This window comes from Aotus nancymaae, unplaced genomic scaffold (genome assembly GCF_030222135.1).
Source record: "Aotus nancymaae isolate 86718 unplaced genomic scaffold, 86718_ANA_hifiasm-v0.15.2.pri h1tg000072l, whole genome shotgun sequence".
Taxonomy (NCBI): Eukaryota; Metazoa; Chordata; class Mammalia; order Primates; family Aotidae; genus Aotus; species Aotus nancymaae.
This window is the reverse complement of record NW_026988487.1, coordinates 2,270,069-2,295,164: the sequence shown is the minus strand read 5'-3', so window position 1 is coordinate 2,295,164 and position 25,096 is coordinate 2,270,069. Positions and strand designations below refer to the sequence as shown.

At 49.2% G+C, this 25,096-nt stretch overlaps 1 protein-coding gene and 2 non-coding genes across 3 annotated transcripts; all 3 read left to right on the top strand.

Annotated features, from left to right (window-relative positions):
* Positions 1-7,912: 7,912 nt before the first annotated feature.
* GIP (gastric inhibitory polypeptide) lies at positions 7,913-16,876 on the top strand. Its single transcript, XM_064367434.1, has 6 exons — positions 7,913-7,995; positions 10,832-10,938; positions 12,802-12,972; positions 13,943-14,035; positions 14,754-14,855; positions 16,710-16,876. The coding sequence occupies exons 2-6, from the start codon at positions 10,853-10,855 to the stop codon at positions 16,717-16,719; spliced, it is 462 nt and encodes a 153-aa protein (XP_064223504.1). The 5' UTR covers positions 7,913-7,995; positions 10,832-10,852; the 3' UTR covers positions 16,720-16,876.
* A 2,708-nt stretch (positions 16,877-19,584) lies between these two features.
* On the top strand, positions 19,585-19,688 carry LOC135270991 (small nucleolar RNA U13). Its single transcript, XR_010339151.1, has one exon. It is a non-coding gene; the product is annotated as a small nucleolar RNA U13 (small nucleolar RNA).
* Positions 19,689-24,540: 4,852 nt separating this feature from the next.
* Positions 24,541-24,698, top strand: LOC135270994 (U1 spliceosomal RNA). The gene has a single exon (XR_010339153.1). It is a non-coding gene; the product is annotated as a U1 spliceosomal RNA (small nuclear RNA).
* The last annotated feature ends 398 nt before the right edge of the window (positions 24,699-25,096 follow it).

Sequence of the window (25,096 nt, the reverse complement as noted above, 5' to 3'; positions counted from 1 at the left end):
CCAGGGGCAGTGGCTCACGTCTGTAATCCCAGCACTTTGAGAGGCTGTGGATCATCTGAGCTCAGGAGTTCAAGACAAGCCTGGGTAACATGGCCAAACCCAGTCTCTACCAAAAATACAAAAAACTAGCTAGGTGTGGTGATACGCACCTGTAGTCCCAGCTACTCGGGAGGCTGAGGTGGGAGGATCACTTGAGCCTGGGAGACAGAGGTTGCAGTGAACTGAGATTTTACCACTGTACTCCAGCCTGGGTGATAGAGTAAGACCCTGTCACGAAAACAAACAAACAAACAAAACAAAACATCTAATTGTGGCTTTCATCTTAGGTGTACGCCCTCACTCTGGGAAGCCCTATGGAGAGGTCCACACAGTGAGGAACTGAAGCCTTCAGCCAACAGTCATGGGAATAAGCTTGTAAAGTAATCCCATAGCCTTAGACAAGTTTTCTTTTTTCTTTTCTTTTTTTTTTTTTTTTGAGACAGAGTCTCACTCTGTCACTAGGCTGGAGTGCAGTGGCACGATCTTGGCTCACTGCAACCTCCACCTCCCAGGTCCAAGTGATTCTCTTGCCTCAGCCTTCTGAGTAAGTGGGACTACAGGTGTGAGCCACCATGCCCAGCTAATTTTTTTTGTATTTTTAGTAGAGACAAAGTTTCACCATATTGGCCAAGCTGGTCTCGAACTCCTCACCTCAAGTGATCTGCCCGCCTCAGCTTCCCAAAATGCTGGGATTACAGGTGTGAGCCACTGCGCCCGGCCCAGCCTGGCTTTCTTAATTCATTGTATTTAATTTTCACCATAGCCCAAGCATAGTGGCTCACATCTCTAATCTCAGCACTTTGGGAGGCCAAGGCAGGAGGATTACTTGAGCCTCGGAGTTCAAGACCAGCTTGGGGAACATAGCAAGACCTGTACTTAAAAAATAAAATGGCCGGGTGCTGTGCCTCACGCCTGTAATACCAGCACTATGGGAGGCTGAGGCGGGTGGATCACGAGATCAAGAGATTGAGACTATCTTGGCCAACATGATGAAACCTAGTCTCTACTAAAAATACAAAAATTGGCCAGGCACACTGGGCACGCTTGCTCATGCCTATAATACCAGCACTTTGGGAGGCTGAGGTAGGTGGATCACAAGGTCAGGAGTTCGAGACCAGCCTGACTAACATGGTGTAACCCCATCTCTACTAAAAAAATACAAAAATTAGCTGGGATGGTGGCGTGTGCCTGTAATCCCAGCTACTTGGAAGGCTGAGGCAGGAGAATTGCTTGAACTTGGGAGGCAGGGGTTGCAGTGAGCCCAGATTGCACCACTGCACTCCAGTCTAGGCAACAGAGCAAGACTCTGCCTCAAAACCAAACCAAAACAAAAACAAAAATTAGCTGGTGTAGTGGCATGTACCTGTAGTCCCACCTGTAGTCCCAGCTACTCAGGAGGCTGAGGCAAGAGATTTGCTTGAACCCAGGAGGTGAAGGTTGCAGTGAGCCAAGAGTGTGCCACCACACTCCAGCATGGTGACCGAGCAAGACTCTGTCTCAAAAAATAAAATAAAATAAAATAAAATTAGCCAGGCATGGTGGTGCGTACCTGTAGTCCCATCTATTCAGGAGTCAGAGGAGGTCAGGCTACAGGAGCTTTTTTTTTTTGAGACAGAGTTTTGCTTCACCATGCCCAACTAGTTTTTGTATTTTTAGTAGAGATGAGGTTTCTCCAGATTAGCCAGGCTGGTTTTGAACTCCTGACCTCAAGTGATCCGCCCACCTTGGCCTCCCGAAGTGCTAGGATTACAGGTGTGAGCTACTGAGCCCGGCCAGTAAGCTGTGATTGTACCACTGCACTCTGGCCTGGGCGACAGAGTGACACCATGTCTCAAAAACAAAAAGAAAAAAAATAATCTTAAAAATAATAATAATTTTCACCGTAGAGTGAGGCAGGGGAGATCATTCCAGAGAATACTTTCAGCTAACACTAGCAGGATGCCTTCAAGTTAACAGTAAGGTAGGCTGGGCAGGTTTTGTTGTCTTATGTCCGGTTTAGAAATGGCCATGTGAGCAAAGTCTCGGAGTGGTTAGGAGCTTTGCCCAAAGCCAAATATAACCTTGGTAGTGGGGGACAGGTGGACACAGGGCTTGAACCCCACTCTAATCCTCTCTCTCTGCCCCACCAAGCTGCCCCTTAATCTAATTAAGGAGGTATATGTTTTCTGAAGTTGCAGAAGCCCCACCCACCCACTCACCCATTGCAGAACTAGGGTACCAGGGGCAGGAGGGGGCGCAAGGGTTGGGGAGGTTCCACTGGGGACTCTGGAAATTGCTCCATGCCTCTTGCCTCCACAAAAGGAAAAGGAAGAGAAAACCCTCCCTTCTCACAGGTCTTCCTTTGAGAAATGAGCTCAGGAATTCTGCTCTCAGGGAGGCCCAGCCCCTTTGGCCTTTTATCTTAAATGCACCACCAATTTCTTCCCTCCAGCAGGACTCCTTGGAAGTGAGAACCCTGTGGCCACCCTCTCCCATTCCAGCTCTTCACTGCAGCCCTCCTCCCTTGGATTAGGCAGCAACTACTAAGGGCTTGAGCTGTTTACCTGACACAAAAGCCTCTGAAAACAGCAAGAGGGATTGGGGTTAGAACTGAGAGAGGACTTCCAATCTGCTTCAAACTGCTTGTAGCCAATGGCCAGAAAAGGCTATAGAGAGTATATTCTTTTTTGGGGGGCAGGGACAGAGTTTTACTCTGTTGCCCAGGCTGGAGTGCAGTGGCACAATCTCGGCTCACTGCAGCCTCCTCTGCCCACTGGGTTCAAGCGATTCTCCTGCCTCAGCCTCCTAAGTAGCTGGGATTACAGGGGCCCGCCACCATGCCTGGCATATTTTTGTGATTTTAGTGGAGACGGGGGTTCACCATGTTGGCTAGGCTGGTCTCCAATTCATGACCTCAAGTGATCCGCTCGCCTTGGCCTCCTGAAGTTGGGATTACAGGCGGGAGCCACTGCGCCCAGCTGTATATTCTTCTTGAAGACCCCTCTGGAAAGTATCTGTCATGACCTAAGGGACATGGTGTCTGCAAAAATGTTTGGGAGCATGACTGTTTGTATGAAGTGACTGCGGGGAAAAGAGGGAGACAGTCCCTCTAGGCATCAGGATCGACCAGAGGACTTGGCAAAGTTGTTGGGCATCAAGTCACCTCTTGTTGCCTCCTCTGCACGAGAAGAAGAAATGTGTTGACTGGTGTGAGAGGAGTCAGAGGGAAGTCAGCTTTCTCAGTCAGCTCTTGTGTTTGAAGACTAAGAACTTCAAAAGCAGGGTCCCCGGCAGGGAGGCAGCAGCCAGCCCTCTGAGTCACCCTGACCTGGCTGCAGAGCTGGGCTGGAATGTCTGCGCTGTCGAAGAGGATGGGGATGGTGGTGGGGATGGCGGTGAGTCACCAGTGGGGATGGGCAGAGCCAGCAAACCCCAAATGCTCTTCTGCTGTTACAGTTCTCATTCCTGAGGTCACAACTCAGAACCCAGGAGGGGCTGGGAAATGGGACCCGGGTTTCTCTTGCCATGGTACTGCCCATCACCCCTTCTCTGAATCTCACTCTGCTGATTGCCGAACCCCTGTAATGCCTCAGAAACCTCCAACCCCATACACTCTTTCTACCTGTGTGGGCATTGAGCCAGTTGGGGTGTCCTCCTGGCCCCCATCCCCTATGTTCTCTCTGACCCCTCGTATGCTAGGAATTCTTCATAGTGAAATGGGAAGAGAGAGGCTCTGCCAATTCCAAAGCCTCCTCCTCTACACCCCCAGCCCCAAACCTGCACAGAACTCTGCACACCAGGGCACTTCTTTTTATGCTGTGGACAGGCTGGCTGAACTGCCAGTTGGATTTATTGAATGATTTTGATCAAGTCCAGCACGCCCTTCCAATCCTCAGAAAATTCCTAGGGTCAGAGGCCAAGCGAGGTGGCTCACACCTGTAATCCCAGCACGTTGGAAAGCCGAGGTGGGTGGATCACTTGAGGTCAGGAGTTCAAGACCAGCCTGACCAACATGGAGAAACCCTATCTCTACTAAAAATACAAAAATTAGCCAGGCGTGGTGGCATGCACCTGTAATCCCAGCTACTCAGGAGGCTGAGGCAGGAGAATCGCTTGATTCCAGGAGGCAGAGGTTGCAGTGAGCCGAGATCACGCCACTGCACTCCAGCCTGGATGACAGCGAGAGACTCCATCTCAAAAAAAGAAAAAAGAAACTTCCCAGGGTCATCTTTTCAATTTCCTGCCTCCCAATATGCCTTTTGGGGGAGCTGTGGAACCCCCTAGGAGTTTGGCTTCATGTCTGATCTACCCTGGTCCTCCCCACATGTTCTGTGTGGAACTTGCAGACTTGAGCAGGAACTCTGGGCTTGGGGGCTCCTCATAATCCCTGTTCCTGCCCGCCCTACCCTCCCCTGGCTACAGGGTCCAGGCCATATTCCTTCTTGTCTGTCCACTGCAGGACATGAGGGCCAAAGATCAAAGGGAAATTGGGATGGGGCTGCAGAGAAGGGGGTGGGATGCGGATTTAAAGTACACTGGCTTGGACTGGACATGGTGGCTCATACCTATAATCCCAACACTTTGGGAGGCCAAAAACGGGCGAATCACTTGAAGTCAGGAGTTCAAGCCCAGCCTGGCCAACATGGTGAAACAGTGTCTGCACTAAAAATACAAAAATTAGCCAGGCGTAGTGGCGCTTGCCTGTAATCTCAGCTACTTGGGAAGCTGAGGCAGGAGAATCGATTGAACCTGGGAGGCAGAGGTTGCAGTGAGCCGAGACCATGTCACTGCACTCCAGCCTGGGAGACAGAGTGAGATTCTGTAAATAAATAAATAAATAAATAAATAAATAAATAAAAATAAAGTACACTGGCCTTCAGAGCAGCCCACCCCCCAAAACAAATCCACAGAGTACAAGGCAGGGGCTCATGACTCCTGGAACCATCACAGAACCTTCCTTGACTCTGGTTTGGCTCCAGACTCAGGGTTCCCCGGGAACGCTGGCCACTCTTCTTGGATACCGTTGCCTCCAGGCAGGAGGCAGGTTTGGACACAAGCCCTCCTGAGCTCATTAACTGTGTTGCTCAGCAGGAAACAAGATCACAAGCAGCCCCCACATCTCCCTTGGAGGTCACATCTGAATCAATGTCTAATCTCTGCCCCTGGGTCGCTGGGAGATGGAATTTGGAGAGCTTGCTAGGGGAGGAGTTTTTCTAGATAGTGAAGAATGGATGGGTATGCAGAGGAGGTTTCCAGGAGGCAGAGGTAAGTGACCCTCCTAGTCCAGGTACCTCTCATCCCACACACACACTTAATTTCATGCTGGATCTGCTCCTAGATCACCTGGAAAGGAAAGTGGCCTTTATTAGGACCTGGAGCTAATAGGCAGAGCATGAACTTGGCTGTTTATGGTTCCAAGTGCCCATGGCGGCAGCAGAGGAGGAGCCTGGAAAGAAGGCCTTGGAGATCTGCCAAAAATGCAATCTGTGCCCTACCCTTCTAGACTGAGAGCCCCTGTGGACAGAGCCATGCGCTGAGTACTTGGAGAAAGGCAAAGGGAACATCCCAGGGAGTCTCCAGTCTCGGGGGGAGACACAGCTCTTAGCCTCAGAAAGCCTCAGTGTGCTGGGGGGACATCGCCTCCAGCTCTCATCCTCTCAGAGAGCCCCCAGGCAGATCGGGGACAGAAAGCCCCTGGCTTGGAGGGGCTCCAGTATAATAGAGAGGCACAGGATAACTCCAGGGTCCTCACTCTGATAGAAGGGACAGGATGACATACTTCTCTTGTACAGGAGAGTAGGACATTTGAGGAGAGGGGCTCCTAAATTTCTATAGATATAGTAGTAGCTACCCCACCCTCCTCTGAGCCCCCAAGGTACAAATACGTCTCTTTCCCCCACTCTATCCTGCCCCTGAGCAGGAAGACAGCTGGAGTGTATGTTCTCAGTTTATCCAGCTGGCACGAGGAAACTCCCATCCTTCATGCTCTCTCAACATTCTTGAGCCCTTGGGATACCTCTCTAGATAATGTGATGGGGGCATTGCCACATCACCAAAGCCATGAGCCACTGTCCAGAGCTGGGGTTCAGATGACTGTAGTCCCACTCTCTCCCATCCAGAAGTAGCCTATTGCCTTGTGATAGTGTTCCCCTGCCAGTTAGTGCCACCCTACCCCATGTCTGTCCTCCCTACAAGTACTCTTCCTGTTTTCTTTTCTGTTCTTTTCTTTTTTGAGACAGAGTCTTGCTCTGTCACCCAGGCTAGAGTGCAATGGAATGATCTTGCTTCACCGCAACCTCTGCCTCCCAGGTTCAAGCCATTCTCCTGCCTCAGCCTCCCGAGTAGCTGGGGTTACAAGTGTGCGCCACTACATCGGGCTAATTTTTGTATTTTTAGTAGAGATGGGGTTTCACTATGTTGACCAGGCTGGTCTTGAACTCCTGATCTCAGGTGATCCACCCACCTTGGCCTCCCAAAGTGCTCCGATTACAGGCGTGAGCAACGGTGCCGGGCACTCTTTCTTTCTTTCTTTCTTTCTTTCTTTTTTCTTTTTTTTTTTTTTTTGAGACGGAGTTTCGCTCTTGTTACCCAGGCTGGAGTGCAATGGCGCTATCTCGGCTCACCGCAACCTCCGCCTCCTGGGTTCAGGCAATTCTCCTGCCTCAGCCTCCTGAGTAGCTGGGATTACAGGCACGCGCCACCGTGCCCAGCTAATTTTTTGTATTTTTAGTAGAGACGGGGTTTCACCATGTTGACCAGGATGGTCTCGATCTCCTGACCTCGTGATCCACCCGCCTCGGCCTCCCAAAGTGCTGGGATTACAGGCTTGAGCCACCGCGCCCGGCCTCTTTCTTTCTTTCTTTTTTTTGAAACAGGGTCTCCCTGTGTCACCCAGGCTGGAGTGCAGTGACATGATTTCGGCTCACTGCAGCTTCCGCCTCCCAGGTTCAAGCGATTCTCCTGCTTCAGCCTCCCAAGTAGCTGGGATTACAGGCGCCCGCCATTAAGCCTGGCTAATTTTTGTACTTCTAGTACAGACAGGGTTTCATGATGTTAGTCAGGCTGGTCTTGAACTCCTGACCTCAGGTGATCCGCCCGCCTCGGCCTCCCAAAGTGCTGGGATTACCTCTTTTTTTTTTTTTTTTTTTTTTTTTAAATGGAGACAGGCTTTCACTATGTTGGTCAGGCTGGTCTCGAACTCCTGACAAGTGATCCACCTGCCTCAGCCTCCCAAAGTGCTGGGATTACAGGCGTGAGCCACCGCACCCGGCCCCTTCTTTCTTTCTTTCGAGACAGAGTCTTGCTTTGTTGCCCATGCAGGAGTGAGGTGAGCTCGATCTTGGCTTACTGCAACCACCACCATCCATGTTCAAGCGATTCTCTTGCCTCAGCCTCCCAAATAGCCGGGATTACAGGCATGCACCACTATGCCTGGTTAATTTTTGTATTTTTAGTAGAGATGGTGTTTCACCATGTTGACCAGGCTGGCCTTAAACCTCTGACCTCAGGTGATCTGCCCGCCTTGGCCTCCTAAGTGCTGGGTTTACAGGCGTGAGTCATTGTGCTTGCCCTACAAATACCCTTTCTAACTGAGGGCAACTATAAAGGAAGTAGGGCATAGAAGAATAGTAGTGGGCCCTGTTCCCAGAAGGGAGGAGGAGGAAGAAAAAGGGGGTACTCAAGGTACCCTGCCCACAGGCAGGCCCCAGACAGCAGCTGGAGATAGCCAAATGTTAATCACCAATTAGCAGTTCAGGTGGAAAGGGCAACTCTATTATGTGTAAAATGGACTTAATGTGGCAGGAGCTGTGGGCTTAATTTCTTGAGATAAGATGCTTTTAGGCTAATCAGCAGGTCTATGCCTGATATAAAGGAGCTGGGGCTTGATTTCTTCAGCAGGCTAAGAAGAAGGTCCAGAAGGCAGGGGAAGGGGACCCTTGTCTGTCCTTCTTCTGGAAGAGCTGGAAAGGAAGTCTGGTAAGAGAAGTGGAGACAGGGATGGATGAGATGACCTGAGGGGAGGTGGATCTTGGCAACTCTGAGATGCTCAGCAGCCCTGGCATCTTACTTTCTTTTCCTCTATATGAGAAATGAGAAGATCGTCAGGTGCGGTGGCTCACACCTGTAATCCCAACACTTTGGGAAGCTGAGGTAGGAGGATCACTTGAGCACAGGAGTTCTAGACCAGCCTGGGCAATGGAGGGAGACTTGATCTCTACAAATGATTTTAAAAATTAGCTGGGCATGGTGGTACATGCCTGTGGTCCTAGGTCCTCAGGAGGGCGAAGTGAGAGGATTGCCTGAGGTCAAGGCTGTAGTGAGCCACGATTGTGCCACTATACTCCAGCCTGGGCGACAGAGCAAAACCCTGTCTCAAAAAAAAAGAGAAAGAGAAATGAGAAGGTAGCGCTGATGGTTCCTTTATTTATTTTATTTATTTCGAGATGGAGTCTCGCTCTGTCACCCAGGCTGCAGTGCACTGGAACGATTTCGGTTCTCTGCAACCTCTGCCTCCCAGGTTCAAGCAATTCTTGTCTCTCAGCCTCCTGAATAGCTGGGATTAACAGGCACGCACCACCACACCTGGCCAATTTTTGTCTTTTATGTAGAAACAGGATTTTACCATGTTGGCCAGGCTGGTGTTGAACTCCTGACCTCAAGTGATCTGCCCACCTGGGCCTTCCAAATTGCTGAGATTACAGGTGTGAGCCCTAATGGTCCCTTTAACACCCATGTGACCAAAGCAGATCAGGTCCTGCCTCCCACTTAACTCTAGGTTTAGCTTTGTTTTCAGAGCTTGGGAGGAAGGTTCCTCACTGTTCTTCATTTCTACCGATGACTCACCAGATGAAATGAGTCAAGCCCTTGGAAGAAGGGTACAGGTCAGACTTCAGGAAGCCCTGTCCTGAGTGGAGATGGTTAAGCCTGGGAAAGGGGAGAATATGGTGGTTTTGTGTGTGGTTTTCATTTCGGGCAAGAGGGCTACATGATATCAGGAACAGCTAATTGGAAAGCAGGAAGGCTGGCTAATACGGACTTTGGGGATTCTAATGGGAGAATCTCACCAAACCATATGCCTATGATGTCTACCCACTGGAGCTAGGGAAGAGGGATGCTCAGGCACACAGGTCTTTTCTGCATTGTTCTGCCTGCATCTCTCACCCCTTGCCCCTGCTCCTGCCCTATTCAGACTGCACTTAATACAAAGGCTGGGCATGGTGGCTCATGCCTGTAATCCCAGCACTTTGGGAGGCCAAGTCGGGTGGATCACCTGAGGTCGGGAGTTCCAGACCAGCCTGACCAATATGGAGAAACCCTGTCTCCACTAAAAATACAAAATTAGCTGGGTGTGGTGGTGTATGCCTGTAATCCCAGCTACTCAGGAGGCTGAGGCAGGAGAATCGCTTGAACCCAGGAGGAGGAGGTTGCAGTGAGCCAAGATCACCCATTGCACTCCAGCCTGGGCAGCAAGAGTGAAACTCCTTCTGGGGGTGGGGGGGAAGCAGGTTCATATATATATATATTTGTTGTTATTATTATTTTAAGACAGGGTCTCTCTCTATTGCCCAGGCTGGAGTGCAGTGGTGCAAGCACAGCTTATTGCCTCCTCGACCTCCTGGGCTCAAGGGATTCTCCTGCCTCAGTCCCCTAAGTAGCTGTGACCACATGTGCATGCCACCACACCCAGCTAATCATTTTTTCTTTTTTGAGACAGAGTCTCACTCTTGTCACCCAGGCTGGAGTGCAGTGGCATGATCTTGGCTCACTGCAACCTCTGCCTTCGATTCAAATGATTCTCCTGCCTCAGCCACCCGGGTAGCTGGGACTATAGGTGCACACCACCATGCCCGGCTAAGGCTAATTTTTTGTATTTTTAGTACAGACGGGGTTTCCCCAGGTTAGCTAGGATGGTCTTGATCTCCTGACCTTGCAATTCACCTGCCTCAGCCTCCCAAAGTGTTGGGATTACAGGCGTGAGTCACCTCGCCAGGTCTCACCCAGGCGAATTTTTAAAATTTTTGTAGAGATAGAGTCTCACCATGTTTCCCAGGCTGTTCTTGAACTTTTAGGAATCCTCTCACTTTGGCTTCCCTAAGTGCTGGGATTACAGGCATGACCCATTGCACCCAGCCTGGTCCATCTCTTAGGTTTCATGTCCCTTCTAGTCACTAACTTCAGTGCATAGTACCCCTCACTTTCCATCAAGGTGTTGCCCCAGCCTCTTAGAAAAGTTCCAAACTAACTGGGCACAGTTGCTCACGCCTGTAATTCCAGCACTCTGGGAGGCCAAGGTGGGTGGATCACGAGGTCAAGAGATCGAGACCATCCTGGTCAACATGGTGAAACCCCGTCTCTACTAAAAATACAAAAAATTAGCTGAGCATGGTGGCACGTGCCTGTAATCCCAGCTACTCAGGAGGCTGAGGCAGGAGAATTGCCCGAACCCAGGAGGTGGAGGTTGCGGTGAGCCGAGATCGTGCCATTGCACTCCAGCCTGGGTAACAAGAGCAAAACTCCGTCTCAAAAAAAAAAAAAAAAAAAAAAAAGCAGAAATAATTAGCCTGGCGTGGTGGCACACACCTGTAGTCCCAGCTACTCGAGAGGCTGAGGCAGAAGAATTTCTTGAACCTGGGACGGGGAGGTTGCAGTGAGCCAAGATAGCACCACTGCACTCAAGCCTGGGTGACAGAGCAAGACTCCAACTCAAAAAATAAAAAAGAAAAGGTTCAAACCTCAGGGTTTGGCTCCTCCTCAGCTTTCAGAGCCTCCACTGGTTGCTCTCTCAGCACACCCTGGCCCTTTTCTGTCTTAGCTCAGGAAATAACCCTGGAAGATGGTGGCCATGAAGACCTTCACTCCAATGCTGCTGTCCCTGTTCCTGGCAGTGGGACTAGGAGAAAAGAAAGAGGGTCACTCCAGGTAGGAGTGGTGAGAGGGAAGGGATGGGGCAGGGAGGGGCTGGGGGATGACAGCTTCTGGATTTGTTTCAAGGGGGAGGTGAGAAAGGGAGGGAATCTAGACTAAGAGGTAGGAAGCTCCAGGGAAATACCTGCTGGAGGTGTGAGTGCAAAGTGAGCACTGAGCCAGAGATGCTTTACTGTGTGCCACTGTTACAGTGAGAGGGAACTGTAGGTAGTTCTCAGGAGGGACTTCCTGGTGGTTAATTGTCCGAAGATGACATAATCTCCCTTCCCAATGAATGCTTTAACTATTCATTTATGCATGTTTGCTTCTTTTGTTTATTTATTTATTATTATTATTTCAATTTTTTTAAATTAAATTTTATTTTTTTTAAAAGTCTACCTGGTAGTCCCAGGCAGTCTCCCATCCAAGTACTAACCAGGCTGGACCCTGCTTAGCTTCACAAGATCAGATGAGATAGGGCTCATTCAGGGTGGTATGGCTATAGACTAGTATCATTATTTTTTGAGATAGATTCTCTCTGTTTCCCAGGCTGGAGTGCAGTGGTGTGATCTCGGTTCACTGCAACCTCCGCCTCCCAGGTTCAAGCAATTCTCCTGCCTCAGCCTCCCGAGTAACTGGGACTACAGGCACGCACCACCATGCCCTGCTAATTTTTTGTATTTTTTAGTAGATATGAGGCTTCGCTATGTTTACCAGGATAGTCTTGATCTCCTGACCTCATGATCTGCCTGCCTCAGCCTCCCAAAGTGCTGGAATTATAGGCATGAGCCACCATGCCTGGCCAATTTTTAGTTATTATTTTTTTTCTGAGAGGATTCTCCTGCCTCAGCCTCCTGAGTAGCTGGGATTTACAGGCGTGCACCATCACACCCGGCTAATTTTTATATTTTTAGTAGAGACTGGGTTTCATCATGTTGGTCAGGCTGGTCTCGAACTCCTGACCTCCTGATCCACCCGCCTTGGCCTCCCAAAGTGCTGGGATGTGACAGGCATGAGCCACGGTGCGCAGCCCTTTTTTTTTTTTTTTTTTTTTTTGAGATGGAGTTCTGCTCTTTGCTCTTGTTGCCCAGGCTGGAGTGCAATGGTGTTATGTCGCAACCTCTGCCTCCCAGGTCCAAGCAATTCTCCTGTCTCAACCTCCCGAGTAGCTGGGATTACAGGCATGTGCCACTATGCCCGGCTAATTTTTGTATTTTTAGTAGAGACGGGGTTTCTCCATGTTGGGCAGGCTGGTCTCGAACTCCCGACTTCAGGTGATCCACCTGCCTCAGCCTCCCAAAGTGCTGGGATTATAGGCATGAGCCACTTCACCTAGCCCTCTGATCCCTTTTTGCCCAGAATCCAGAGCCATACACACTGAGGCTATAGGAAGTGCACCCTGGAACTGAGGATAAAGCCTGGGGTGGGGTGGGGTAGTGGATGCATTGACCACAGGGAGTCTCCATAAAAACAGACTGGTTTGGGCCGGGCGCAGTGGCTCAAGCCTGTAATCCCAGCACTTTGGGAGGCCGAGGTGGGTGGATCACGAGGTCAAGAGATTGAGACCATCCTGGACAACATGGTGAAACCCCGTCTCTACTAAAGATACAAAAAATTAGCTGGGCATGGTGGCGCGTGCCTGTAATCCCAGCTACTCAGGAGGCTGAGGCAGGAGAATTGCCTGAACCCAGGAGGCGGAGGTTGCGGTGAGCCGAGATCGCGCCATTGCACTCCAGCCTGGGTAACAAGAGCGAAACTCCGTCTAAAAAAAAAAAAAAAAAAAAAAAACAGACTGGTTTGTTTTCGAGTGACCGTCATTCACCCTGGCATTGTAATTTTCCCCCCATTTCTGCCCCTTCTCTGCACCCTTGATTCCAGTCTTCTCCCCTCCCTGCCTCTCGGATCTCATGCTAAGGTGAGCAGCCCTCAACCTCGAAGCCCCAGGTACGCCGAGGGGACTTTCATCAGTGACTACAGTATTGCCATGGACAAGATTCACCAACAAGACTTTGTGAACTGGCTGCTGGCCCAAAAGGGGAAGAAGAATGAGTGAGTCGTTAATTACACTCCTCCTGTTCCCTGTGCCAGGCTCTGCCTTCGTAAGTTCAGAGGAGGCCACCAGCTGTGGCCACACAGGCCACATGATGCACAACCCCAGGTGGCACCTTTCACCAGGCAAGGATGGGAGTTAGACATGGTAGCTGGACCCTGACTTGAGCAGCAGTCCAGGCCAAGGTAGAACCAGGGCCATTCCTAATCCTTTACTTCTTTTTCTTTTTTTTTTTGAGACGGAGATTTGCTCTTGTTGCCCAGGCTGGAGTGTGCAATGACGTGATCTCAGCTCACCGCAACCTCTGCCTCCCAAGTCAAAGTGATTCTCCTGCCTCAGCCTCCTAAGTAGCTGGGATTACAGGCATGTGCTACCATGCCTGGCTAATTTTGTATTTTTAGTAAAGACAGGGTTTCTCCATGTTGGTCAGGCTGGTATCTAAATCCCAACCTCACCTGATCTGCCCGCCTCAGTGATAGGTGGATTGTTTGAGCTCACGAGTTCGAGATCAGCCTGGGCAACATGGTAAACGAAAAGTACAAAGCTTAGCTGGGTGTGGTGATTATAGTTTCAGCTGCTCGGGAGGCTGAGATGGGAGGATGGCTTGAATCTGGGAGGTAGAGGTTGCAGTAAGCCAAGATGGTGCCAGTGCACTCCAGCCTGGGCGATACAGTCAGACCCTGTCTGACAAAAATAAATAAATAAATAAAATGAAATAAAATGAAAAATGAAGATCAACTGCCCTCAACCTTCTCCCTGCTCTATGCCAAGTCTCTTTCCCTGCCCTCTCTTATCAGCATGGTAGATTTTGAAAAGCTGTTCACTGGTAGAGGCAGCTGAAGGCCAGCGGTGTGGGGGTTGAGTGGAGAAAGGTACCCTCTGCTTTTGGGGTTGAGGTACTAAAAAATTCAAGTGTCCCTAGACTGGAGTCTCTGCAGCTCACCCACTCTCTAATCTGTATCTTCCCAGCTGGAAGCACAACATCACCCAGAGGGAGGCAGAGGCACTGGAGCTGGCCAGTCAAGCTAATAGGAAGGAGGAGGAGGCAGTGGAGCCGCAGAGGTGAGTCAGGGCACAGAGGGAAGGGAGGGAGCCGAGCCTCCCGCCCCACCCCCACCTCGTTATTCCCTCTCCCTGACCCCAGAGCCCGGCAAGGATCTGTGATAAGCATCCTCTTCCTCTCAGAGTTCAAAGAGGGGTCTTCATTGAGCAAACTCCTGGAGGTCAGCCGGAGCTTAAGGAAGAAGCCTTGGAGGAACAGAGGAGGGGTGCTAGGAGGAGTTTCAGGGACAGGGTTTCTAAGATTGATGACTTCATGCATAGCAGAGTCCCTGTCAGGAGAAGGCCAGGAAAGAAGAGACTCAGGTCCTGGCCTTGCCACCTCGGGAAGGCTGTTTGTGAAAGAAAGGGGGATCTTCCCTGGCTCACTCCCCTGAAATCAGTTATCCCCTCTCTGAATGGCACAGGTCATTTCAAAGAGTGAATGTGCCCAAAGTACTCTCTGCATTCTGCAACACTTGCAGAGGTGGATGGGCAGAATATTTCACACCAGAATTCTGTTTGACTCTTCCTGCGTGAGGGGTCCATATTCCCCAGGCAGGCAGCGCTGGATGGGGCTGGCAGAAAAAAGTCTCCAGATCTCATAGCTGAGCCTATGGAGAGGCAGCTGTGTCGGCTCCCCCGCAATCCGTGGCTGCCCCTCGGTGTCCCCAGCCCTGTGTTTACTCTCTCTGGGTGAGGCCCAGGCTAAAATAGTCAGCCAGAGGCTGATCCCTTGCAGGTCCCCACCCAAGAACCCCAGCAATGAAGATTTGCTTCGGGACTTGCTGATTCAAGAGCTGTTGGCCTGCTTGGTGGATCAGACAAACCTCTGCAGGCTCAGGTAGGGGAGCGTGGTGCCGCACAGCGGTTCTAACTTGAGTTCGGTAACAGACATGGATTCAGATCTTTGCCCCTCCACGTGCTGGCTGATTACTAGCCTTTCAGAACCTCAGCGTTTTCATTAAAATCAGAGGTATAGAATCATTTCAAGGGATTGTTGGGAGCTTTAAGTAAGAGAATGCAAGTGGAAAAATACAAAGAAAAAAAACAAAAGAAAAAAAAGAAAATTCAAGCGGAGACCTGAGGGCCACATTTGAGGAGTAATAAGAGCTCAGCAAGGTTAGTAGCTCTGATTACTATTTGTTCTTCCTCACTCTTCCAGGTGAGGTGCTGCTCTCTTCTCCCCTGCCTGTCCCTACCCACCGAGCTGAGCCCATCCTGTGTTCTGCCTGTCCCTACCCACCGAGCTGAGCCCATCCTGTGTTCTGCCTGTCCCTACCCACCCAGCGAGTCCATCCTGTGTTCTGCCTGTCCCTACCCACCGAGCTGAGCCCATCCTGTGTTCTGCCTGTCCCTACCCACCGAGCTGAGCCCATCCTGTGTTCTGCCTGTCCCTACCCACCGAGCTGAGCCCATCCTGTGTTCTGCCTGTCCCTACCCACCGAGCTGAGCCCATCCTGTGTTCTGCCTGTCCCTACCCACCGAGCTGAGCCCATCCTGTGTTCTGCCTGTCCCTACCCACCGAGCTGAGCCCATCCTGTGTTCTGCCTGTCCCTACCCACCGAGCTGAGCCCATCCTGTGTTCTGCCTGTCCCTACCCACCGAGCTGAGCCCATCCTGTGTTCTGCCTGTCCCTACCCACCGAGCTGAGCCCATCCTGTGTTCTGCCTGTCCCTACCCACCGAGCTGAGCCCATCCTGTGTTCTGCCTGTCCCTACCCACCGAGCGAGCCCATCCCGAGTTCTGTCTGTCCCTACCCACGGAGCGAGCCCCATCCTGTTCTTTCTCTGTACTCTTGGGCCATGGCACCTTCCTGGTGGTGGGAACCTGCATGGTGGGAGCCATGTTGCCTCTCTCTGTAGCCACTGCTGGCTTCAGTGGTCTCTTGAATCTACCTCACCAGCTAGAAAATTCTTCAGTCCATTCCTTATGTCCCAGAATTGAGGGACTAAATGTTATGAAGAGACCTGTCCACCTAAAGGGTGAGACAGGAATCTCATGATGCAGACAGGAGGCATGGAAGCCAAAACACTTTAGACTTGGATGCTGAGCAACTGGGGAGAGACTGAGGGAGCAAATCTGGGACAGGAATCTCAGGAAGGGAAGAAGGGACAGGAGTGTGAGCAGATCAATGGAGGAGAGGGTGTGCAAAAATCTCTGTAGGCAGGTGGGTAACAGTCTCTGTACTTTTGTGAATTATTTTGATTACTTATCATTAAAATGGTGATTTGACAGGGCAGACATGGGAGCATTTGCTTGAGGCCGGGAGTTCCAGACTGCAGTGATCTGTGATTACACCTGTAAATAGTCACTGCACTCCAGCTTGGGCACCACAGTGAGACTGTCTCTTAAAATCTAAGTAAATTGGCCGGGCATGGTGGCTCATGCCTGTAATCCCAGTACTTTGGGAGGCTGAGGTGGGTGGATCACCTGAGGTAATAAAGAGTTCAGGACCAGCCTGACCAACATGGTGAAACCCGTCTCTACTAAAAATGCAAAAAAAAAAACAAAAAACCAAACCAACCAAACAAAAAAAAAAACCTATGTAAAATGATAAAAATAAAAAATTTTTAAAAGGTGATTTAAAGGTAGGAGGGATTCAACAATGGCTGGGTCGCAAGAGAAATGTGCTTGGCCGACTCCAAGTCTGTAACAAGCTTCCTCTCTGCCACTTCTCCTTTCCCCACTCTCCCAGGTCTCGGTGACTCTGACCACACCCAGCCAGGACTGGATTCTGCCCTTCACTTAGCTCCTGCCTCAGCCCCACTCCGGAGTAGCCAAGAAAAGCCAAACCAATAAAGTCTATGCTGCGATAAGTTAAGCCCATTGTGAAAATTTATTCAAATGACTACTGAGCACTAACAGGGCACGTTTGTCTTTGTGTATCTCTGTATGTGCTGGCACCACCCAATGGAAAAGAGATATGGTCTGGGCATGGTGGCATATGCCTGTAATCCCAGTACTCTGGGAGGCTGAGGCTGGAGGATTGCTTAATCCCAGGGGTTCGAGACCAGCTGGGTAACATAGTGAGACCCTAGTCTTTTTTTTTGAAATGGAGTCTCATTCTGTTGTCCAGGCTGGAATGAAATGGCATGATCTCAGGCATAAGCCATCGCGCTGGCCTGAGACCCTATTTTTAGAATAAAATTTAAAAAAAGGAATGGGTTCGGTAGCGCAAGCCTGTCATACCAACGCTTTGGGAGGCCGAGGTGGGCAGATTGCCTGAGGTCAGGAGTTTGAGACCAGCCTGTCCAACATGGCAAAATCCCATCTCTACTAAATGTACAAAAGTTAGCTGGGCATGATGGCAGACACTTGTAGTCCCAGCTACTCCAGAGGCTGAGGCAGAAGAATCGCTTTGACCCAGGAGGCATCACTTTGACCCAGGTGGTGGAGGTCGCAGTGAGCTGAGATCGTGCCACTGCACTCTAGCCTAGGTAACAGAGCAAGACTCTGTCAAAAAAGAAAAGAAAAGAAAAAAGAAAATATGGCCGGGCAGGGTGACTCACTGCCTGTAATCCCAGCACTTTGGAAGGCTGAGGTGGGTGGATCATTTGAGGTCAGGAGTTGGAGACCATCCTGGCCAATGTGGTGAAACCCTGTCTCTACTAAAAATACCAAAAAAAAAAAAAAAAAGGCAGGCATGTTGGCACACACCTGTAATCCCAGCTACTCAGGAGGCTGAAGCATGAGAATTGCTTGAACCCAGGAGGCAGAGGTTGCAGTGAGCTGAGATTGCGCCATTGTGCTATATCCAGCCTGGTGACAGAATGAGACTTTGTCTCCAAAAAAAAAAAGGAAACATGGTTTTTATTTGCATCTGTTAACTCATCTACTTACTCTACAAACACTTATTGGAAAGTAAATATTGGCAGAGCTGTGCTAAACACTGTATATTCAGCAATGAAGAAAATGGACACAATATGCCAGTTAGAATGGTGATCATTAAAAAATCAGAAGAACGGGCCGCGCGCGGTGGCTCGCGCCTGTAATCCCAGCACTTTGGGAGGCTGAGGCGGGTGGATCACGAGGTCAAGAGATCGAGACCATCCTGGTCAACATGGTGAAACCCCGTCTCTACTAAAAATACAAAAAATTAGCTGGGCATGGTGGTGCGTGCCTGTAATCCCAGCTACTCAGGAGGCTAAGGCAGGAGAATTGCCTGAACCCAGGAGGCGGAGGTTGCGGTGAGCCGAGATCGCGCCATTGCACTCCAGCCTGGGTAACAAGAGCGAAACTCCGTCTAAAAAAAAAAAAAAAAAAAAAAAAACCAGGAGACAATAGATGCTGGAGGGGATGTGGAGAAATAGGAACGCTTTTACTCTGTTGGTGGGAGTGTAAATTAGTTGAATCGTTGTGGAAGACAGTGTGGCGATTCCTCAAGGACCTAGAACTAGAAACACCATTGGACCCAGCAACCCATTACTGGATATATACCCAAAGGATTATAAAGCATTCTACCATAAAAACACATGCACACATATGTTTATTGCGGCCCTATTCACAATAGCAAAGACTTGGAAGCAACCCAAATGCCCATCAATGATAGACTGGATAAAGAAAATGTAAGCTGGGCATGGTGGCTCATGCCTGTAATCCCAGCACTTTGGGAGGCAGAGGCAGGCAGATCACAAGGTCAGGAGTTCAAGACCAGCCTAACCAACATGGAGAAACCCCATCTCCACTAAAAATACCAAATTAGCTCGGCATGGTGGCACATGCCTGTAGTCCCAGCTACTAGGGAGGCTGAGGCAGGAGAATGGCTTGAACCCAGGAGGCGGAGGTTGCAGTGAGCTGAGATTGTGCCACTGCACTCCAACCTGGGTGACAGAGCAAGACTCCATATCAAAAAAAAAAAAAAAAAAAAGAAAATGTGGCACATATATATCATGGAATACTATGCAGCCATAAAAAAGGATGAGTTCATGTCCTTTGTAGGGACATGGATAAAGCTGGAAACCATCATTCTCAGCAAACTGACACAAGAACAGAAAACCAAACACTGCATGTTCTCACTCATAAGTGGGAGTTGAACAATGAGAACACATGGACACAGGGAGGGGAACGTCACACATTGGGGCCTGTCAGGGGGTGGGGGGCTGGGGAGGAATAGCAGAGGGTGGGAGGATAGAGGAGGGATAGCATTAGAAATACCTAATGTAGATGATGGGGTGATGGATGCAGCAAACTACTGATGCACATGTAAACCTATGTAACAGACCTGCACATTCTGCACGTTCCCCAGAACTTAAAGTATAATAAAAAGAGAGAAAGAAAGAAAGAAAGTAGACACAATCCTTGCTCCCAAAGAGCTTAAAGTCTGGTGACAAAGAAAGACTTCTAGTTTTTTTGTGGTTTTGTTTGTTAGTTTTTCTAGGACAGAGTCTTGCTGTGTTCCCCATGCTGGAGTACAGTGCTGCAGTCATAACTCACTGCAACCCCGAGCTCCTGGGCTCAAGCAGTCTTGCCACTTCACCCTCCCGAGAAGCTGGGAGTAGTTGGGACTATAAGCATGTGCCACCATACCCAGCTAATTAAAAAAAAAAAATTGTATGTAGAGAAAAGATCTTATCCTTTTGTAGTGCATGAGTGTGATGACTGGGTGTTCACGGGCAAGTGTGAGATGTGCCCCCCTTAAACCTTCTTACAATGTTGCTACATTACCATTCTGAGATGAAGAAAAAAAAAAAGAAAAAAGGTCTCAGCCAGGTGCGGTGGCTCACGCCTGTAATCCCAGCACTTTGGGAGACCAAGGCAGGTGGATCAAACTCCTGAAGTTTGAGGCCAGCCTGGCCAACATGGTGAAACCCCGTCTCTACAAAAAAAAAAAAAAAATTAGCCAGGCATGATGGCAGGTGCCTGTAATCCCAGCTACTCGGGAGGCTGAGGTGGGAGAATTGCTTGAACCTGGGAGGCAGAGGTTGCAGTGAGCTGAGATTGTGCATTGTACTCCAGCCTGGGCTACAGAGCAAGACTCCCTCTCGAAAAAAAAAAAAAAAGAAAGAAAATAAAAAAAATCAGGGAGTGTGTTTCTTGCCTCCATCAGAGCACGGTCCTGCTTCTTGTCCTCTGCTCTGGGAGGCCCAGGTAACTGTGCTGCAGCTTCTGTCACCCTGTGACCTGCATATACTGGGAGATCCATAGCTAAGACAGCAGGACACCCCAGAAGCCGGGAAGGTAACACCTTGATGCCTCGTGTACTCTTCTCTAATCCACTGGATGGGCCATCAACCCACAAAAGACACAAGGTCCAGGACCAGCTGTAAAGCTCCTAAAGTCACTTGGCCAGGTTTCACTGTGTGTATTGTTGGTGTGGCCTCTGCTAACAGGTATAAAACAAATTAATGCAACCCGTCCACCCATGCCATGGGAATGACTGCAGCACTCCCTTCTCTACAGGCTGAGGGACCACCGTGGAAGAGGTGCGTGCATGAGATTGTATGAGCTGGATTAGATGAGTGGTGTGTGGTCACAAGAGGGACTTTATTTTAAATCCTAATCTGACCTGTAATTTCTGAATTACCCAGAAGTGCCTCCAAAGTGTCTATCTGATGTACTACGCTTTCTGTAGGAACACTTATTCACTGTAAGTTTCCTCCAAAACAACCCTTGATGCTGTTGCAGAAATCACAGGCTGTGAAGCTTGTAAACACCTACGCATTCTTTCCGGAGCACTTAGACTTTTCCCAACCTACAAGCCCTGAGTCCAGGGCATTGTTGTGTGGAGAGCTACCCATCTTGCAGCCACCTAAGACCACCCTTCTGTCTGTAAGTTATCCTACTAAATTACCTAAAACCAAAATTAATAAATCAAATCAAATCAGGGATAGAGTGGCAACCAGATTTGCCCAAGGGCTGGCAGTGAGCAAAATGCGGAGAGTGTAAGACAATGGGAGGGGTGGGACTGTGGCTCAAGGCATTCTACTAACCAAACAAAAGTCCTGTTTTTTTTGGTTTTTTTTTGAGACAGAGTCTTGCCCTGCCACCCAGCCTATTTTAAATTTTCTTTAAAAAAAAAAAAAAATTCGCCGGGCGCAGTGGCTCAAGCCTGTAATCCCAGCACTTTGGGAGGCTGAGGCGGGTGGATCACGAGGTCAAGAGATCGAGACCATCCTGGTCAACATGGTGAAACCCCGTCTCTACTAATACAAAAAATTAGCTGGGCATGGTGGCGCGTGCCTGTAATCGCAGCTACTCAGGAGGCTGAGGCAGGAGAATTGCCTGAACCCAGGAGGCGGAGGTTGCGGTGAGCCGAGATCGCGCCATTGCACTCCAGCCTGGGTAACGAGCGAAACTCCGTTTCAAAAAAAAAAAAAAAAATTCACCAGGCACAATGGCTCACGTCTGTAATCCCAGCACTATGGGAGGCTGAGGCAGGTGGATCACCTGAGGTCGGGAGTTCGAGACCAGCCTGACCAACACAGAGAAACCCTGTCTCTATTAAAAATACAAAACTTAGCCAGGCGTGATGGCGCATGCCTGTAATCCCAGCTACTTGGGAGACTGAGGCAGAAGAATCTCTTGAACATGGGAGATGTAGGTTGTGGTGAGTCGAGATCATGCCATTGCACTCCAGTCAGGGCAACAAGAGCAAAACTCTGTCTCAAAAAAAAAAAAAAAAAAAAAACTCAGTGGGGCATGGTGGCTCACTTCTGTAATCCCAGCCCTTTGGGAGGCTGAGGCAGTCAGATCACAAGGTCAGGAGTTTGAGACCAGCCTTACCAACATGGTGAAGCCCTGTCTCTACTAAAAACACAAAAATGAGCCGGGTGTGGTGGCGCATGCCTGTAATCCCAGCTACTCAAGAGGCTGAGGCAGGAACATGGTTTGAACCTGGGAGGCATAGGTTGCAGTGAGCCAAGATCGTCCACATTGCACTTCAACCTGGGTGACAGAGTGAGTCTCCATCTCAAAAGAAAAAAAAAATTCAACTTTTATGTTAGATACAGATATTTATGTGCAGATTTGTTACACTGGAACATTGCATGATGCTGGGGTTTGGAGTACGGGTCCTGTCACCCTGATAGTGAGCATAGTACCTGATAGGTAGTTTTGTAGGCTTTTTTAGCCTTTTAATTTTCTACCGCATGAAAGCAGTGCAGTGCATGGTTAATAACAATTATTATATTATCGTTATCTTAAAGGGTTATGATAAGGCTTTAAATGAGATCACCATGATGAAAAAAGGAAGATAATGTTTACAAAATGCCTAGCACAATGCCAAGCCCACAGTAAGAACATTGTACAAATGGAAAAAAGCTAATGTCTTTTTTTAGAGTTGGGGGTTTCCCTCTGTTGCCTAGGCTACAAGTGCAGTGGTGTGATCATGGCTCAGAGCAGCCTCAAACTCCTGGGCTTGAGATCTTCCTGCCTCAGTACTCTACCCACTTCTGCTCCGTGGCTGGGATTATATTAATCATTGTGAGCCACCACGTCCAGCTCAAAACTAACTCCTTTTGATTCACCAACATCCTCCGAAGACATCCAAGACCCCAGAAATGTAGATTCAAATTTCTCCCCAAGACAATCAGTTCTATCATGGAGAATCACTAAAACATACCCTCTGAACAAAGGCTTGCTCTAAATTGTGTGTACAGACTCTGAGAGCTCCAGGAATTTAAAGGAATAGATACCAAGGATGTCAGAGCTGAAAGAAACCTTAGAAGTCAACTGGAGGCTGAGTGCCGCAGCTCACACCTGTAATCCCAGTACTTAGGGAAGCCAAGGTGAGAGGATCGCTTTGAGGCTAGGAGATCAAGACCAGCCTGGGAAAGAAAGCCAGACCTTGTCTCTATGATAATTTAAAAAATTAGCCAGGGACAGTGCCATCCATCTGTAGTCTCAGCTATCTGAAAGGCTGAGGCCAGAGGATCACTTAAGCCCAGGAGTTCAAGGTTGCAGTGAGCTATGATGGCACCACTACATTCCAGCCTGGGTGACATAGCGAGACCCTGTCTCAAAAAAAAAAAAAGAAAAGAAAATTAAGACTGGGTGAGGTGGCTCATGCCTGTAATCCCAGCACTTTGGGAAGCTGAGGCAGGCGGATCACCTGAGGTTGGGAGTTCGAGATCAGCCTGACCAACATGGAGAAACCCGTCTCTACTAAAAATACAAAATTAGCCAGGCATGGTGGCACATGCCTGTGATCCCAGCTACTCAGGAGGCTGAGGCAGGAGAATTGCTTGAACCCTCAAGGTGGAGCTTTCGGTGAGTCGAGATCATGCCACTGCACTCCAGCCTGGGCAACAAGAGCAAAACTCTGTCTGAAAAAAAAAAAAAGAAAGGAAAATTAAAAGACCATGTTCTTAGCCACCTTGCCACAAAGCCAATGAGTCACTTAAAGCAAATGAGGGATTCCATAATGGTAAGCATCCAGCGATGTGCTGGAAGCAGGCACGGTGGCGCATGACTTTGGCCCATCTACTCGAGAGACTGAGGCAGGAGGATCACTTATGCCCAGTTTTTCAAGGCTGTAGTGCCCTGTGATGGCACCTGTGAATAGCCACCATACACCATTCTGGGCAACATATCAAGGCCATGATCAGAGTATTTATACCATGGACATAGGCAAATGCTACAAATCAGGCTTTCCCTTTCCCAACTTGGCAAGGTAGTTGTTAAACACCAGGATATCACTGGTCAGCATATTTTCTCTAAAATTGTAAAAGGATACAAATGTATCTGCATAAGAGGATAAGCATGTCTGCTTGAGTATGGCTACGAGTTGAGATCCACTTTGTGCATCTAAGGGACTAGGTTTAGCTGGTCAGGGTGGCAAGCCAGGTGCAGTGGCTCACACCTATAATCCCAGTACTTTGAGAGGCCAAGGCGAGTGGATCACCTGAGGTTAGGAGTTCAAGACCAGCCTGGCCAACATGGTGAAACCTTGTCTCTAATAAAAAGACCTGGGCTGGTGGCAAGCACCTGTAGTCTCAGCTGCTTGTGAGGATTAGGCAGGAGAATCGCTTAAATCGTCTTAAAAAAAAAAAAAAAAAAAAGAAGCCGGGCGCAGTGGCTTACGCCTGTAATTCCAGCACTTTGGGAGGCCAAGATGGGTGGATCACCTGAGGTCAGGAGTTCGAGACCAGCTTGGCCAACATGGTGACACCCCATCTCTATTTTAAGTTTAAAAAAAAAAAGGAGGCCAGGCACGGTGGCTCACGACTATAATCCCAGCACTTTGGGAGGCCGACGTGGGTGGATCACGAGGTCAAGAGATAGAGACCATCCTGGTCAACAAGGTGAAACCCCATCTCTACTAAAAATTCAAAAATTAGCTGGTCATGGTGGCGTGCGCCTGTAGTCCCAGCTACTCGGGAGGCTGAGGCAGGAGAATTGCTTGAACCCAGGAGGCGGAGGTTGCAGTGAGCTGAGATGGTGCCATTGCACTCCAGCCTGGGTAACAAAAGCAAAACTCCGTCTCAAAAAAAAAAAAGGAATAGATTTGGCTTCAAATAACAGGAAAACACAAAATAATAGTGGCTTTAATAAGACGGTACATTATTTCTCTTTCTCATAAACTCTCAATACTTACCTGGCAGGAGGGATACCATGATCCTGAAGGTGGTTTTCTCAGGGCAACTCTCATCCATTGCACTCTGGATTTGCTGACTCCTGTGACTTCCCCTAACGTGGGAAACTCAACTGCGTAGTTTGTGGTAGTGGGGGACTGTTTGTGCTCTATTAAAATAAAAATAAATTAAAAAAAAAAACAAAAACACTCAGAGACTGGTGGCCTAGGGCTGGTATGACAGCTCTGCTCCATAAAATCCTTAGGGATCCAGGCTCATTGGACTTATGGTTCCACCGTTCCTCTAAGGTCCAAAATGGCAGCTACATGTCCTGCCATCAATGCTCTCATCCTTTTTTCATCATTTTACTTGAAACCTTCCTAGTAAAATTCACATTCACAATTTCACTGTGTTGATTCCAAATCTGTAACTCAGTCCAGCTCTTTTTCTTTTTCTTTTCTTTTCTTTTTTTTTGAGACCGAGTTTCGCTCGTTACCCAGGCTGGAGTGCAATGGCGCGATCTTGGCTCACCGCAACCTCCGCCTCCTGGGTTCAGGCAATTCTCCTGCCT